The 16,838-nt window shown below is 37.2% G+C and overlaps 1 protein-coding gene across 9 annotated transcripts in view; it reads left to right on the top strand.

Annotated features, from left to right (window-relative positions):
* faf (ubiquitin carboxyl-terminal hydrolase-like faf) overlaps positions 1 to 16,838 on the top strand; it is a 193,390-nt gene that overhangs the window by 128,863 nt on the left and 47,689 nt on the right. For all 9 annotated transcript variants that reach the window (XM_083129933.1, XM_083129939.1, XM_083129937.1 and 6 more), the window contains exons 30-33: positions 2,167 to 2,336; positions 3,771 to 3,944; positions 8,984 to 9,125; positions 11,416 to 11,569. In XM_083129933.1, coding sequence (XP_082986059.1) covers positions 2,167 to 2,336; positions 3,771 to 3,944; positions 8,984 to 9,125; positions 11,416 to 11,569 — 640 coding nt within the window. The remainder of the gene's footprint in view (positions 1 to 2,166; positions 2,337 to 3,770; positions 3,945 to 8,983; positions 9,126 to 11,415; positions 11,570 to 16,838) is intronic.

Here is a 16,838-nt window from a genome sequence, read left to right on the forward strand (position 1 = left end):
CGCTTGCCCGCTATCGATGTTTAGTTCGTGCGGGAAGTGCATTATGGCGTGCGTTTCCTTGATTTTGGTGTCTATGAGCGTGTGGGCAGTGTGTTTGACTCGAACCTTTTGAATTTTATGGCTATTGTATTTGATATGTCTAGCAAGACCAGTAGTGGGTTGGGCTTTTTTCGCATCTGCTAGGTGCTGTTGGATTCTTTCATTGACAGATCTGATGGACCTGCCGATGTAATGAGCCTTGCATTCACACTCTGCATCATATACACCTGGGTTGTCAAGGGGAGAGAGGAAGTACCGTTTGTGCTTGTTCAGTTTATCAGTTATTTTGGAGTTGGGTTTGTGCGCTACTTTGATGCCAAATGGGAGAAGGGCTTTGGCTATGCGGTTGGAAGTGGTGGGATGGTAGGGGAAGGCAAACCATTTATATTAGTCGCTGGGGGTTGGTTGTGGCTGGGCTGTTTGTGGATGGGTTGGTTGTGGTAGGTTAGGGTGTCTGACCTGTATTTCCGCCTTACTGCACCAAGTGGAAAGTTGTGATTCAGTGTAGCCATGTTTCAGGGCTATTTCTGTGATGGTGGCTATCTCCTCTCGTAGATCCTCTTCTTTGCCACAGTAGGAGAAGGCTCTTCGATAAAAGTTTAGCCACACATTGGCTTTTTGCTTAGGGGGATGGCTGGAGAGAGCATGTAGAGGAGAAGAGAGAGAGAAAAAAAGGGGAAAAGGAGAATGAGAGAGAGAGAGAAAACTTCTTTTTTTTCTCTTTCTCTCTTCCTGAGAGAGAGAGAGAGAAATAAAGAAACTCTCTCTCTCTCTCTCTCTCTAACCATGTACTGGTTGCCTGCATCCGGTTTTCTGTAGATGGTGGTTGTGAATTTGTTAAGTGCACGGCTGATGGTGATGTCCAGGAAGTTGATTTTACCAAGTTTTTCATGCTCTACGGTGAAGTTGAGCCTGGGGTGGATGCTATTTAGCTTGTTCACTAGAAGGTTGAGTTCTTCTGCCTTTTTGTATACAACTATTGTGTCGTCTGCGTACCTTCCATATTGGATGTGTTGTAGTTCTGGAGTGTGGAGTATCTCTTTTTCAGCCAGGTGCATGACGATGTTGGCTAAAGGAGCTGATAGCGGGTTGCCCATCGCAAGGCCCTCGGATTGGTTGTAGAATTTATCTTCAAACTGAAAGTAATTGTGTTTTAGACAAACTTCCAATAGCCTGGTTATCTCTTGTACCTCTAGGGCCGGGATTCTGTTAGTTGTCAGCCATCTTTCAACTGAAAGCAGTGCTAGGTCTATGGGGATTGAACTGTACATATCTACTATATCAATGCTGGCTAATTTTGCACTGTCAGCTTGCACTATTGAAGTTACCAGATTTTTAGCATCGGCACTGTTGCGGAACACGTATGTTAGTTTGTGGTTGAATTGAGATATTTTGTTTTTTAGCCAGTTTGTTAGGTGGACTGTGGGGTAATTGAAGCCAGCTATTATAAGTCGCATGGGGATTCGTTAGTAGCATTCATATGTGGTGTATCCAGTACATAACTTTTTACTATCTGTTTACTTTTTTCATTGCCAATTGTTTTTAAACATGCACGTTCGTAAATTCACATTGGAAACTCACATTATAACATTTGGACACATCACAAGATTCTGCTATGTTTTACAGTGGAACCTCAATGTTATGTTCTGCATTATACATTCAATGTTCAAGGTCTCAGTAAAGTAATATTACAAAATTTTCCCAAATTCTACATTTTCCTCATTTTAAGTTTCTTACCTTCGTATCCTTAAAGACATATTTCCAATATTTATTTCCCTGATTATGTGTGTTCTTTATGGAGAGTAGTGAATGTCAGAAACATATTTTTTTCTGAATCAAAAGCTAGGCTTCAGATTTAAACTACACAAATATGCCCACACTAGTCAAACTCCTTTGACATATTTCACAGGACTTCCTTACAGTTTAGTGGCACTTCCCTGTTAAAATTCAAAGACCTTATCTAATTTTACAAGTTTGTACTAATTGCTTCATCCTGTTAACTTCTGGCTCTGTATGTTTCCATAAGGTAAATTTTGCATTATCAAGATCCGTGACAAATATTGAAAATGTGTTAATGGGCAGTTGTAGTTGTTTTTATATTATATTGAATCATGTTTTCATTTTTAGTGTAACATGGAATCAAATGAAAATGACTGCAACGATGAGAAATCTGCTGTAGAGGAGTCTAGGAAAGAATACAATATAGGCATTTTGAAGCAGGTTCAAGCCATCTTCGGACATCTTGCATACAGTAGATTGCAATACTATGTACCCCGTGGCTTGTGGAAACATTTCAAGTAAGTTCTGTGTACTTGTAAAGAGTTAGATTTGATGTTTCAAATTTATTTACATAATGTGCTCTAATGCATTGTCCACATTACTACAATGTTCATTTTATAGGAACTTAGATTTGTATTTAAAGACAGGGTTCCTTCCATGGTATAATTTTTCAAAAGATTCTTATACAGTTAATGAAAAACATTTTGTTACAGAGCAGTTATATTTTTACATTTAATCGTACAGTGTTTTCTTCCTGCTCTTTTTTTTTTTAATATTTTTTTCACTCTTCATTTCTTTCTTATTTTAATCCACTCATTGCATAGGTTTCTATCATTTTTATGATGAATAGATGAATATGCACTAGAAATTATGAAAATGATTTCATATGAAAGTGTACTATTTATCTCAAGGATACTTATCAGTTTTCACAACACTTAAGATATCCAATATTTACATGAAAAGTAGGGCTGAGATAATACTACTTTGAACTGATACCAATACTACAATACCGATTCCCACTGATACCGACCCTTGAAAATTTTAACAATTAAAATTTGTTCAAATGTTCATTAATGTTAATATGTAAGTATTCTACAAGGGTTGCAGCAAAAGTCTTGGCAACCTTTTTTTTTTTCTCGTTAGAATGCAGGACCAGCACTAAAATCCGAAATATACAAATGGAAGAGGGCAGTGTATGGTATTGTGGAATGTATGCACAGTGCAGATCTAGTGTACCAGGTGTGGGATAGGGAAGCGAGAAAACATCCTCAAAGATAGCATGGTGCCACATGTATTTACAAGTCTGAAAGCACAGGAACAAAAGAGGCGCATACTATGGTATGACACTGTTCTCCCACAGTTTCCACCAGCTTCCTGTGGCATTTCTTTCCCGAAGAGTGGCTATTTTGATACACGAACGCTGTTCACTCCTTGACACGAGGGTTGACTTAACAATGAATTACCACTGCCCTCTGTACAATAATCGTTCATCACACGTAGTATGTGATATGTCCACATACTATGGGTGTCATGTTCACAATCTTATTGTGGTACCATCGTTTAACTTTGAGATAAAATACAGTTGCCATGAGATTTGCTGTAACCCTCATATTAATTCAAATTAACAGAGTTTTGCTTTAAAATATTCAAGATTTGTATGGGCATATTACATATTGCAAAATTGATTGTTTCAGATAATACAGATGCAAAGTAATTGCATTTTGCATAATTTCTAGGATATTTAGAAATAGCCAAACTCCAGAAATGTATGTGTGTTGGCTTGGCCCAAGTCAGTGAACTGCAATGAACTTTGTTCTTCTATTATTATTTTCTCAGTAGCAGTACCTTTTCCATTCTTCCATACCGTTACTCTAGTCTTCCAATGCTGCATTCAAAAGAGCTCTAAAAACTGAATATTTATTCTTATGTTAATCATTGGATTTTATTTGCAGATTGCAAGGTGAACCTGTAAATCTACGAGAGCAACAAGATGCTGTTGAGTTCTTCATGAGCTTGGTGGAGAGCATAGACGAAGCTCTCAAAGCGTTGACTCAGGAGCAGATCATGGGGAAAATATTAGGAGGCTCTTATTCTGACCAGAAAATATGCAAAGGATGCCCACACAGGTATGTTGCCTTTCTTTTACTTGCGTGTCTGGTAAATGAACAATCTAGGTTCCACTGAGATGAAAATTCTAGAAGGGTCCGGAAAAGCAGCTTAGGGGTGAAGAGGTAATGGAAGAAATCATGAAGTTTTTAAAAATCATTCAAAAGCGTGGAAAAGTCCGGAAAAAATGTTTTTTGCGCTTGCTATAATTACACTGAAAAATAAAGTTGACATTTTTCTCCCAAACATGTTCCCTGGTTGAATATAATTTGTTTGAAAATTATCTTATTTATATTCATGTTTAGGGAATAAAAGACTCATGTGATAATAATTATAGACGTCGACGAGTTACTAATTTTTTTCTGCGAAACTTGGTTGTAGAAGTTCTAATAATTTTGGTGGCCTCTGCCACCATCCACTTAGGAACTCCAAAATTAATAGAACCTCTAGAGGAAAGTTTCGCAGAAAAAAATAATAAATTACTTATGTCTAATTATTATGATCTTATTGATATTAAAGTTGAAAAGTTAGCACTTCTATATGAAAGTGTTAACCATTTAAAATGGTCTGGAAATACATTTGAAAATATTTGGTAAAGGAAAGGAATTGGCTTGGGCAAGATGAACGGAAACCTTGACTCTGTTTTTATAGTTTCTCTTGTTACTTATGTAGGGCTCCCATGTAGGCAAATAGTTAGCACTCTCATGTTTGGAGTGATTCATCCGAGGTTCGAATCCTGATGGAAGCTTTCCTAAACTTTGATGTTGCCCCAGCATCATGAAGACAAATTGGATCCCAAGCTTCTTGAAAAGAAGTAGTAGCAGACTTCAATCTTGGAAAGCTAGAAAACATTGGCAATGAGGCTCCATGCACACACCCAATAAAATTCCCCCTTGGCAGACCCTGTCCTGAGAAAGTTCCATTTTTTAAGGAACACTAACATGTAATATAATTAATAAAATGTGAATTTATTTTAAATATTCCTTTGTTTTTACATTAAAATGCATCTTGTAGGGTGAGTCTTATTAGTATGGATGGGACAGATTAATTGGTACTCTTTATCATTATCGGCCAATATAGATACATCGGTTTATCAGTAAAATTACCGATTATTTTACCGATCCAGTATATCTATAAATATCTTATAATTTAGTGCTAGATTCTGTCATTTTGTTATAATTTTTATGGATAATCTCCATGCCCTATTTTTTAAAAAAGTAAATGTCTAAATATTAGGGCTGAGTCAATACTGCTTTGAACCGATACCAATACTCTCACCGATTACCACCGATACCAGTGCTTGTAAATTGTGTTCATTAAAATTTGTTCCATGTATTGATTAATATTAATGCTCTAATAATGAGCATCAATTTATGAAGAGCTCTGCTTGAAAGTATTCAAGAATTACATCAGAATAAGTTAAAAATTTGGTGTGAAATAAAAGAAATTTCGAATTTTGCATAATTTTGAGGATAATTAGATTCTGTGAAAGTGTAATGAGGGATTTTTGCGGAGCCACTCAAATAACAAAATGCCAGGAAAGTATTGACTGGTATCGGTAAATAAATTCCAACCGATACTTTCAGATACCTATACCACTGGTATCAGCTGATACCGATACATTGGCATTGGTATCGGCTCAGCCCTACTAAATATGTATCTTTTGCACTGCAATCATCTCGAAACATGCATTTATTAAGGAGGTCAATGGGCCATTCATGCTCTTAAAGGACCATTTGGAATTTTATATCTGAACTTTATTGGTATCGGCCAAACTTTCATTTCAGCCCATCAAGATTTATTAGTAAAGATAATACTTTGTGTGAAAGCTAGGAGTCCTGGAATCCAGGGTAAAGAATTCTTTATGAATGGCTTAAAATAAATTAAATCAGGTATTCATTCATTTACACTTGCATTGTTGAGGTGTTAACTGTACATTTATACATCTACTTTGCAAAACCAAGACATATGGATTTAATGTCTATATTCATAAAAATAACATAATGTCAGAATTTTGCCCTAAATAACAGATTACACTGCACAACAAATTTGAAGACATTTTCTGTCCTTTCGATGAAATAATGTGATTTGGACTAAACACAAGATGCAGAATTGAAGTGTGAAAGGCATATTATAATACACTGTAAAGTAAGAAAGCACAGTAAGAATACCTACAAACATGACGTTGTGGAGCATTTATGCTTGTACATGTCTGTAGCGGTGTCCCTGACGATAGACGAACAATAGTCAGCAAGCATACTGTCGTTCCAACAACTTTTCAAACACAGCGATAGATGAACAATAGTCAGCAAGCATACTGTCGTTCCAACAACTTTTCAAACACAGCAATGTCCTGGTGGAACCTTTCCCAATGTTCATCACTGACTGCTCCCAGGTTTTTTGGGATAAAACACATCTGAGTCCAGAAAGTGTAATTTGAGGTACATGTGGCATTCCATGATATGGAATGAGTGCAGCATGTCACGAACAGTGATTCATATTTGTGTGCTTTGACATTACCCAGGAAAGTAGAACACCAACTTGAATGCCTACCATGCTGCATTTTCTGGGTCAGAAAGTGTGCCAACAAACACACCTTCCTTAACCTTTTGGTGCCCAAGGCCATTTTCACATCTAACCCCCTTGATGCCCAAGCTGATTTTGAGCAAAATGCAGAGTTTCAGTTAAATGAGAGTAGATCAGAGGCTAATTGCCCTAGAGAGATGAGTGATATGCTGTTGTAAGCGGAATGAACCAGAGATTCAGACTATATAAAATTTAAGCAAATTCAGCGTATATGTGGAGGGGGCTAACTCTCAAAATTCCAAAATTTCGGGGGAAAAAATTTTGTTCCCCCACCCTCCCCTCAAGAAAAAAAGTAACTGACAGTGTCGACATGCACATGTAAATGATCGCTGACATGTAAGGAACACAAAAATATTTGCATTATTATCATATGACCAATGTAACTTGAGTTGTACCCCCAAAAGGAATGGTCGGCATGCCACTGATTCAAGCTTCAAAATGCAGCGGTACCTTGAAATGACTTTAGCTCAGACTATTTGCCCTGGAGATATGAAGGATATACCGTTGTACGCAGAATGAATCACAGATTCAGACGATATATAATTTATGCACATTCGGCGTATATATGGAGGGGGAAAGGGGGGAAATCCCCTGAAAATACTTTTTTTTTAAAAAATGGGGTTTCTTCCCCCTCGCCCCCCTGAAAAAAGGATATGAAAAGTACAAAATGCACATAGAAATTATCGCTGGCATGTAAGAAACAGAAAAATATTTGCATCATTGCCGTATGACCAATGTAACGCGAGTTGTACCCCTAAAACGAAAGGCTTGTACACCACTGTCTCAAGCTTCGGAATTGAGCGAAATGCAGAGTTACATTGAATTGACTACAGCTCAGAAACTAAATGCCCTAGAGATATGAAAGACATACCATTGTACGCAGAATGAATAACAGATTCAGACGATATATAATTTATGCACATTTGGCGTACATATGGAGGGGGAAAGGGGGGAAATCCCCTAAAAAATACTTTTCTTAAAAAAAATGGTCCCCCCCGGGAAAAAATTTCAAAATGCAAAATTTATGCAAATTTGGCGTATATATGGAGGGAAAAAACCCTCAAAAATTATTTTTAAAAATTGTCACTTCACCCAAAAAATGTCCTCGCACTTGGACACAAAATGACACCTACGCACAACATTCACGGACGAAAAGCTAGAACGCAGTGAAAACTGAGCGCCGATTCTTGCAGCTGCTTGAAATTCTATTTTTAGACAATGCAGGGTAACCCCTGTTGCAACTTGTGGACACTTGTGCTAAAAAAACAAAGGTTTCCTTCAGCGTGCTTCGAAATTCCATATTCACAATGCAGATTCAACAACCAGTCTTCCCCCTCCCCCCACCCCCTGCTTGCGCCCTCATGGAAAACTTTCATTTTGACATTGGATACTGATAAACAAGCTTCCTTCGAATGCAGTTAACAGGAGGGAGTGAAAAGCATTGCTTTAGAACAACAAAGCCCGTCTTGCTTTATCGGCAAAAAATTGACCTTGAAAAGAGACGCAAAAGAGAAGTCCCTTTTCCCGCCTTTTCATGAAGACAAAAAAAAAAAATGCAAAAAAACATTTCTGTTAAATACATGTGTTAGGAACAATATAAAAAAATCGAAATTCTAGCCAAAAATAGAAAAGTTATAACGTAAAATCTACGACCTTGACACAGCGTCTCGATCGAGATGCTTGATACCGGGAGGTATACATTTGGGTATCTCGTTCGAGATGGTTGGGTCCCAAAAGGTTAACCTTTGTCTCACTTAAGTGTGGGAATTTCGTCCAGAGGTACCTGAAAGCTTGGCCTTCTCGGCCTAGTGCTTTGACAAAAATTCTCATCAAACCAAGCTTGATGTGTAATGGGACAGAAATACATTCTGATTGATTGCTTATATTAAAATAACTTCTCTCGTTTCCGCATCCCACATTTTGGGGCTTCTCAATTAGATCTCGTGATATGTTCTTGATGCCTGTAGTAGCGGCCAGTGGTTACGGACATAATGATTATCTCTGTCCCGACTGTCCCACTCACAGAAGAAGCAACAGTATTTCATGTAACCTTCTTGCATACATCTTATCCTGTCATACCAATGTATAATTTCAAGCATTCATTCTTTGTAACACAGGAGAAACACACTTTCGGCTATTGTACCTTACGTTTCTTATGTAACTTTCAAGTTTTGTGTTTTTGGCTAAATTATACGTGATACATGGAAACAAATTGCAGATTCCTTTTTGTCATGCACAAATACATTACAATCACACATTTTCATCTAAAGCACAAATTTCATGTTGTGCAGTGTTATTTATAGATTTATTGGATTAGGAAGTAATTGGAAGGTATCAATCTCATTTAATCTCCCCATTCATACTAAGTAGAATACTGTTTAGGTCATTGTAAGGGTTGTTCTTTATAAGCAATTAATGATCTGCATGTACTTTAATAGTGTTTTGATCTTTTTCTTTGTTTTTTTATCCTCAGGTATTCCAAGGAGGAGCCATTCAGTGTAATCAGTGTAGACATCAGGAATCAAAGTAATCTTTTGGACTCTCTAGAGCAGTATGTAAAGGGTGAGCTCCTTGAAGGGGCAGATGCATACCATTGTGAAAAGTGTAACAAGAAGGTGTGTATTTGTGGAATAGTAAGCTAATGTACTATTAAAAATCATAATAAGTTCATTTTCAAAAGAAATGCCTCAAAAGTTGTGCTTCAATTTTAAAATTTTGAGTTTCTTGTGTTCTGGAACTTCCAAAGCAGATAGCTTATTTCTCTTGTTTCATTTCGAGGGACACATGCTCCATTCATCACACATTTATGAAACATCACAACAGAAACTGTTTTAATGCTTGTAACAGGCATTAACCACAAGAGAAATAATTGTAAATAGCTTGTTGTGAAAATACAGTGAACCCCAGATTTTACGTTCCCGCATTATACGTTTTCCTGCTTAATATGTTCATCCAGTCAGGCCCTGGCAAGAGGCCATGTTAAATAATAGGACGTTTACCTCAATCTTACGTTCGCTCTAACTCCCGTTTCCCGCTTTATACGTTCTCAGAGATGTTTTAAAATTTGCCAGAAACCTGTTCTGTTGACCACACAACTTCTCCCTCCCTCCCTCCCTCCCTCCCTTGAACTTCCAGAAGTTAGGTTTTCGTGCTAGAGGAGAGAGGGAAGAGGCATGGTTCCCAAGGAGAAGGGGGGGAGGAGGTGCAAAAGCTGCATTTGTCATACCTCCGTTGAGGGACAGGAAGAGAAAACGGCACTTCTTGCATCCCTGTGAAGATGAATGGGCCGATCCTTTTGCCACAGGTTCAGACAACCAGCGCACTGTTGCCAAAACGGTGCTCTCTAAATGATTCCTTCCATAGAGTTTGGGCACAATGTGTGTGACTGAGGTGACTTTGTTTGCCCTTTCCCTAAACAAAAATGCGAGTGGAAAATTGACAACGGGACTCGGATCACCATTCGCTTCTTTGGCCACACATTTACGGAATCCTTCCTAGTTGACAGGAACGAAAAAGAGAGGTGGGACGTGTTTGTAAAAACTTTTCCTTTCTTCTTGTTTGCAACGTTGAAAATGGAAAAAATTAAGGATTTGCCATATGGGATAACAATGGCAATTTTTCTTCAATGGAAATTCATTTAGATTCCTAAGGAAATATGATTGGATGTAGTTCGATTATTTTTAATCTGAAGTTTTTTCACGGACGCTGTATCATTTGGTTCGTTATCAGAATGAAGCTGAAAATGCACAAGCTAAAGTGATCATTTTTTGTTCTATGGGCAGATAGGGCAATATTTTACTCACTGATGGAAAAATATTCATGTCAAATAAATTGTGTGGGGGAGAGGGGGGGGGGGCGAAGTTGGGATATTCTTCTACGTGAGGCAGAGAATGTTTTCTCTATGCATATTCCGTAACTCGTATGTTGTAAAGTTATGGGGCCAGGAAAAATGAGTGAATAAACGAGGGAGGCGGCAATATTTTCTGAGAGCAGCCAAATTTAGTGCACATCTAAATGATCACATCACCTTCGAATTGGCAAAAATCGAAGAATATGTGGGGTAAAGGTGGCCGGAGCATGGTGCTGATCACACCATCTCCCCATCCCCCTATATCAGATAAAATAAGGTGACCATATGTAGTCCCCACAGTGTCTAAGGTCAGTATTCCGATGGGGTCGCCCCTGCTTGCTGTAACCAGAACCGAGCCAGTCAGTGTTTCAATAGCAGGTCGGAGCTTACAAGCCTTGGCATATAGAATCTCTCAAGATGGAAAAAGAGACAAGACCTTCCATGAAATACATTTATTTAACACAATCAAAATTATTCTACTTACAATAATTGGCTTCCTCCTGATGTTGGAACATCTGCATTACACTCGTGATTATACTGAAAATATAGCTGGTGAATACAGTGGAACCTCGATTTTACATTTTTCAGGGGTCCAAATGGAAAGAATTAAAAATGCGCGAAAATGTAAAATCGAGGAAAATTTTGTAACAATTTGCTACATTGGGAATGTATCATATAATTCAGGTAAATGTAAACGGGAACGTAAAATCTGGTTTCCACTGTACTTGCACACTGGATAGTAGTGGGTGTTTTTAATCAAAGTTTTATTGAATTTGATGTCAGATACCCAGCTTGCAGCTAATATCTTGATCTAAGCAAATTTTAGGCAGACTATAACTTTCACCTTGGGGGGGGGGGGGGGGTGGGGGGGGGAAGGAAAATTGTGGTAACATCTCGGGGTGATTTAATATTAAAAGTACTTTTTTTTTCCTTATATAGCACTTAAATTTTGTGGTACACACACTGCAAAGTTTATGTATAAACAAATGTTTGTGTATATATTTGTTACAAATCTATCTTGTGTACCTGTATGTGTAATAAACTATTTTTTTCAGGTTGTCACAGTGAAAAGGCTATGTGTAAAGAAATTACCACCAATATTAGCCATTCAGTTGAAACGGTTTGAGTATGACTTTGAAAGAGTTTGTGCCATTAAATTCAATGATTACTTTGAGTTTCCACGTGATTTAGATATGGATCCTTATACAGGTTAGTTCTTCTACAATTTATAATAATTTTGTGTAATTTATAGTAAAATAATTTTTATATATATGTGGGCATTCCATTGTCACAGGTAACACAGCAGACTACATTTTTTATATTAAAGTAACTATTCTAGTGACAATGAAGCAACGTTTTTCTTACTTTCCGTGCAGTGAATTATGAAACCTAACATTGTTGATTAAATGTAACTATCCTTAAAATACCTTCCAGATTTATAGTTATAAGTGAACAATTTTGAGTCGCAGGTGGGACAGATGAAACACTACCTCTTTACACAATCACTAGAGGCACATATTTTTGGTAAATAAAAAAAGCTAAATTTCGGCACAAAAACTGAGTCAATTTCGGAATCAAAAGTGGTAAATAAAATGAAATTTCGCTGTTGTAGTGGTGAAAAAACATCATATAAAATGACATTTTTGTTTTAGAAAATGTGAATATAATCCCAAATTTGATTTAAAAACTGCACTATTACACAAAATAAACATATCCCTTCTAATAGCACATTAAATCATTACCAGTATATTAAGTTTATTTTGTATAAAGGGGTCCATTTTTGCTTCTCAAATATTTATGTCAGAATTAATCAATTTTCTGTGAATTGCATAACTCACAGGATACTTCAGGCTTCAGAAAGTGTCGCGTCTGTATACAAACACTAAATTTCATGTTTAAGAGTCTATTTCGCATTTTGCAATTCATTTCGCATCATTTTGTGACAAAACAGGGTAGGAAAATTCACTTCACACCTTTCAGAAACATGAAAAATTAACATTAGAATGTATTATTTCACATTTCGTGTTTTCGTGAAAAACTAAATATGCGTTCCTCTAACAATAAGAAATTTATTTTAATTTCTGTGAATTGTCAAATGATGAAAAATAAATCAGTTAAGACAAAGAGAGAATGTAACTGACCTTTTAATATCCTAGTGGGGTTGAAGGGGAAATGAACAGTTAAAGGAGGAATTAATATTTTTTTGCTTCACGTGTGGGACACAAAACAAAACAAACGTAAATCAAAAGGTTAAAATAAACTAACTGTATGTAAAATACCTTGTAACTTAATTGTGTATAATACTTGAATTTGTATGAAAATTACCATTATAGATTTTTCACTCTCAAGACAGGATAAAGATACAGCATTGCATTTAATTTTAAAAATTGAGATTCAGGGTCACTTTCAAATGGAATGACCCATATACAGGGTTAGCCTAAAAGAAATGGACACTTTCAAAGTTTTACAGAAAGAAGAGTTTTAATAATAGAGCTGAAATACTTCCATGGTTTGAAGAGTACGTCCTGTAGTTTTCATTGGTAAGTTACAAGTGTATGTGTGACCATTTTGTAACGTGACAGATACCAATGTGATTGTCCAGTTCTCCCTAAAAGTCTCTCTGGACTACAGAATTTGTTTTTGCAAATTCAATCACTCGGAAAGCCTTCTTCACCTGGCTAGTGGCCATACTGATATACTTAGATCAAGGGTGCTCAAGTGATGTTGACGAAAAAAAAAAGGCAGAGGTTGTAAACTTGAAGACTATCTCTATACAACAGTACTAAATGCTTTCTGATGTAATAAACAAATTTCAATTTATAAAGCATTTAAACTGTCTATTTCTTTTAGGCTAACCCTGTATATACATTTGGTCATTGTGTGTGTTTCAAGCATTTGGCTTGGTGACTGCCTATTAAGTGCCTAACTTTTGAAGTTTCTGGGTTGGGGTTAATGAACCTTCATCAGTTTCATCTAGTCATCCTTGTGGTCATGATTAACCAAAAAGTAGCAGGTATGCAAATGCAGTGGAACCTGGATTATTTCGCCATAATGTCAATTGTAAAGAAAACAAAATTATAAGGATAAAAATAATCGTGTTGATTATGCTATTTTTTTTGTTGTCGCAAGTTATTCACAAATTGTAAGTCCATTTCGTTTGGCCGATTTTCAACAGATGTCCTCAGTGCACGGGCTATGTACTTAAGGGTCGTAGTGTTTCAAGAGTTCATCACAAGGTGTCGCGCGTAGCCGGAACAGCTGTTGCTGCAGCAAATTGAGAGGGAAAGATTGCACAGAGAACAATGGTTGCCTGATGTTGTAGGCGAAATGTAGCCTCTAGTTTTTGAGAGGTTTTGTAGATTTTTAGCATCGTCTGGTGAACGAAAGTGTTTCTACCAGACGGAGTACCATCACGGGAAGGTATCGGCAGCGGTGTTTCCTTGAAGTAGGTCCCAGTTGCCAAGTTCCTGTGATATAAAGGTGGGCCAAGGATACCGGCCACCATGCTAACCAACTTTCAAGGGAAGCAAGTATTCCCCTATTTTCACGCCGACACTTGGATCCACATTTGGAAGGTCATCTAAAACGATCTTGGAAATGTCGCAGTAAGTTACAATCTGACTATAGTAGCATAGTTCAGATTTTCTCGTGAACTTTGGTGCATTTTGGCTGAAGCCGATATACAAAACAATGCAAATAAAGCATGCATAAGAACAAATGAGTGACTACGCCATCTTCAAAAAATAAGGATTTTTCGTGATAAAATCTAGTTGTTGACTTTCGAGCATTATAAAAGTGTGAGTAATCAAGTACGAGGGCCACTATTTATATTTTGAGCCTTGGCAACACTGATTGAAGTTAGGCACGATTTGACGTTTGCACGGAATCGTCTGGCATTATTGACCATAACGTACTTCAAATGTTTTGTCAATAGCTTCATTTGTGTTGTTTATGTTGCCTTGGAGATTGCGCGACAACAATAAAATGGAATTAACTTGTGAACATTTTCGTGCGATGATTTTTTACGATTTTCGACGTGGATTATCAAGACAAGAGTGGATCGATCAACTTACTTCCACATTTGGCGATGAAGCCCCATCCTTTGCCACTGTGAAACGCTGGTATAACGAATTTAATCGTGGCCGCCATTCGCTCACCGACGAGATTCGCGAAGGTCGTCCAAAATCAGTTGTTGTTCAAGAAAACATTGATGCTGTGCAAAACCTAATACTGCAAGATCGTCATGTGACATACTGTGAGATTGAGGCAACCATGGGCATTAGTTCCACCAGCATATATAAAATATTACGTGATCATTTAGCTGTGAGATAGATATGTTCTCGTTGGATCCCACTCAATTTGACAAAAACTCAACAAAAGGCTCGCGTCAATTGGTGCAAACAAATGCTCAATAAATACAATTGTGGTGCTTGAAAAGACGTATATAAGATTGTAACAGGTGAGGAATCATGGATATATGCATATGAGCCGGAACGTAAACAGCAGTCGACTGTATGGGTGTTTCAAGATGAACCCAATCCAACAAAAGTTGTTCGCGCTCGAAGCACATCGAAACAAATGGTCGCCTGTTTTTTCGGGAAAACTGATCATGTGGCAACTGCCTTTAGAGGAACGTAGAACCGTCAACTCTGAATGGTACACAACAATTTGTTTGCCAGAGGTCTTCGGTCAAATACGGAAAACAAACAAACGCCGTCGGATCATTCTTCATCAAGACAATGCCAGCTGTCACACATCTCGTCTAACAACCGACTTTATGAACAGTCAAAAAATCGAATTGATGGGTCATCTGCCGTACAGTCCTGATTTGGCACCCAATGACTTCTTCTTGTTCCCGAATGTCAAGAATAAATTGCGTGGACAACGATTTTCATCGGCGAAAGATGCCGTTGATGCGTTCAAAAACCATATTATGGAGGTGTCTCAAGAAGATTGGAAAAACTGCTTTGACAAATTGTTCGAACGAATGCAAAAGTGTATTGACCATAAAGGAGAATACTTCGAAAAACAATAAAGCAGTTTTCAATGCCAAATTCCTGTTTTTTCATTGTTAGGCTCAAAATATAAATAGTGACCCTCGTATAAGGAACAAGATAAATCCAAGTTACTTTTTAAGAAGAAATAATTAAAAATTTTGAGGTGAAAGTTGTATATGTATATCAGATGGTGTCAGGAGGTATGGTGTCCTCAGCACACTGAATTTCACAACCTGATTCATGCATATAAAATTGATGTCTGGATTTCTTGCTATTGTAGATTGGAAACCTAACCAAGTTGTTCATTTTAGCCTGTAGTGCAAATCAGTTTATTACTTGTAATTTGTAAATAGCTTTGCAGGTGCTGCACATGTTGTATTAGAACAAATTCATAAGTTTAAGCATTGGTACACTACAATACAGGACTGTTTAGTGGTAATGTAATTTAAAGTTGATGCGGTGCACTGGCAAGTCATAAATTTTCGATAGAAAGAGTAATTGCGTTTGCATAAATTTCATGTCATATATCTTATTTGAGTCCGAGTAGAATAACTTTTGGGATAAAAAATGTCAGGTGACAATTATTAGCACATCATACACTAAAGTGCAATAACTTGAGAACATATCAATGTACCAACACATATAATCTCTTGCTTTGTGTAAAATTTGATTTTCATTCTCCAGGAGAGATTTCACTTATTTTGGGTTTATAATAAACTATAATTGTTTGTACACACCTGCGTACATAATTTACATATTTCAACCTATTTATCACCAGGGTGTTTTCGTTATTGTTACCTGTGTACTAATTTGTGAACTCTCTTGCAGCAGGGTGATTCTCATGTGCATTCTGGGAATTAATAGTGATTTGTAAATATAATCAGGAATGTCTCACCATTTGCATAACCTTAAAGGGGCAATGGGGCAAAATTGGTAATTTAACTAGTTTTGGGAATTTTCTCTGTTTAAATCTTAAATCTTAAACATTTCATAGTGGGAGGAAGGTTTCTCGCTCCTTTCTATTAAGTGTTGAGATGAACAGGGTGTTCTAAAAATATTTGGTCCACAAATTTTCTAGTTTGAGTAAGTCAGTGTAAAATAAATATTTTATTGCTTCAAGGGAAATTTTCTTTTAATTAATTAGATGTTTACTTATTGAGCTTCCTAAAGACTGTAACCCTCCAGTCCGCGCTCCTCAGGCTAACGAGGGTGCGAGAAACCATTTATGTGAGGAAAGTTCAAGTTGGATTAGGTTTTGGGAAGGTTGGTGTTTAGATTTGGGTCTCGTAATTCCTGTGGGTTTAGGGGTCCATCTCGCCACCGGAGTGTGGTCTCGCAGACATCTGTTGACGTAGAACTTTATAAAGGGGGGGAAATGTAAAATCCGGAGAGCATGCTGGTCTATTTGATAGGATGTCTCAAACGTGGGAGACTCAGGTTCAATTTCCATGTTGGGTGATCTAATGTCGAAAGGTTCACCC

The sequence above is a fragment of the Lepisma saccharinum genome, chromosome 10, assembly GCF_977018435.1.
Source record: "Lepisma saccharinum chromosome 10, izLepSacc3.1, whole genome shotgun sequence".
Taxonomy (NCBI): domain Eukaryota; kingdom Metazoa; phylum Arthropoda; class Insecta; order Zygentoma; family Lepismatidae; genus Lepisma; species Lepisma saccharinum.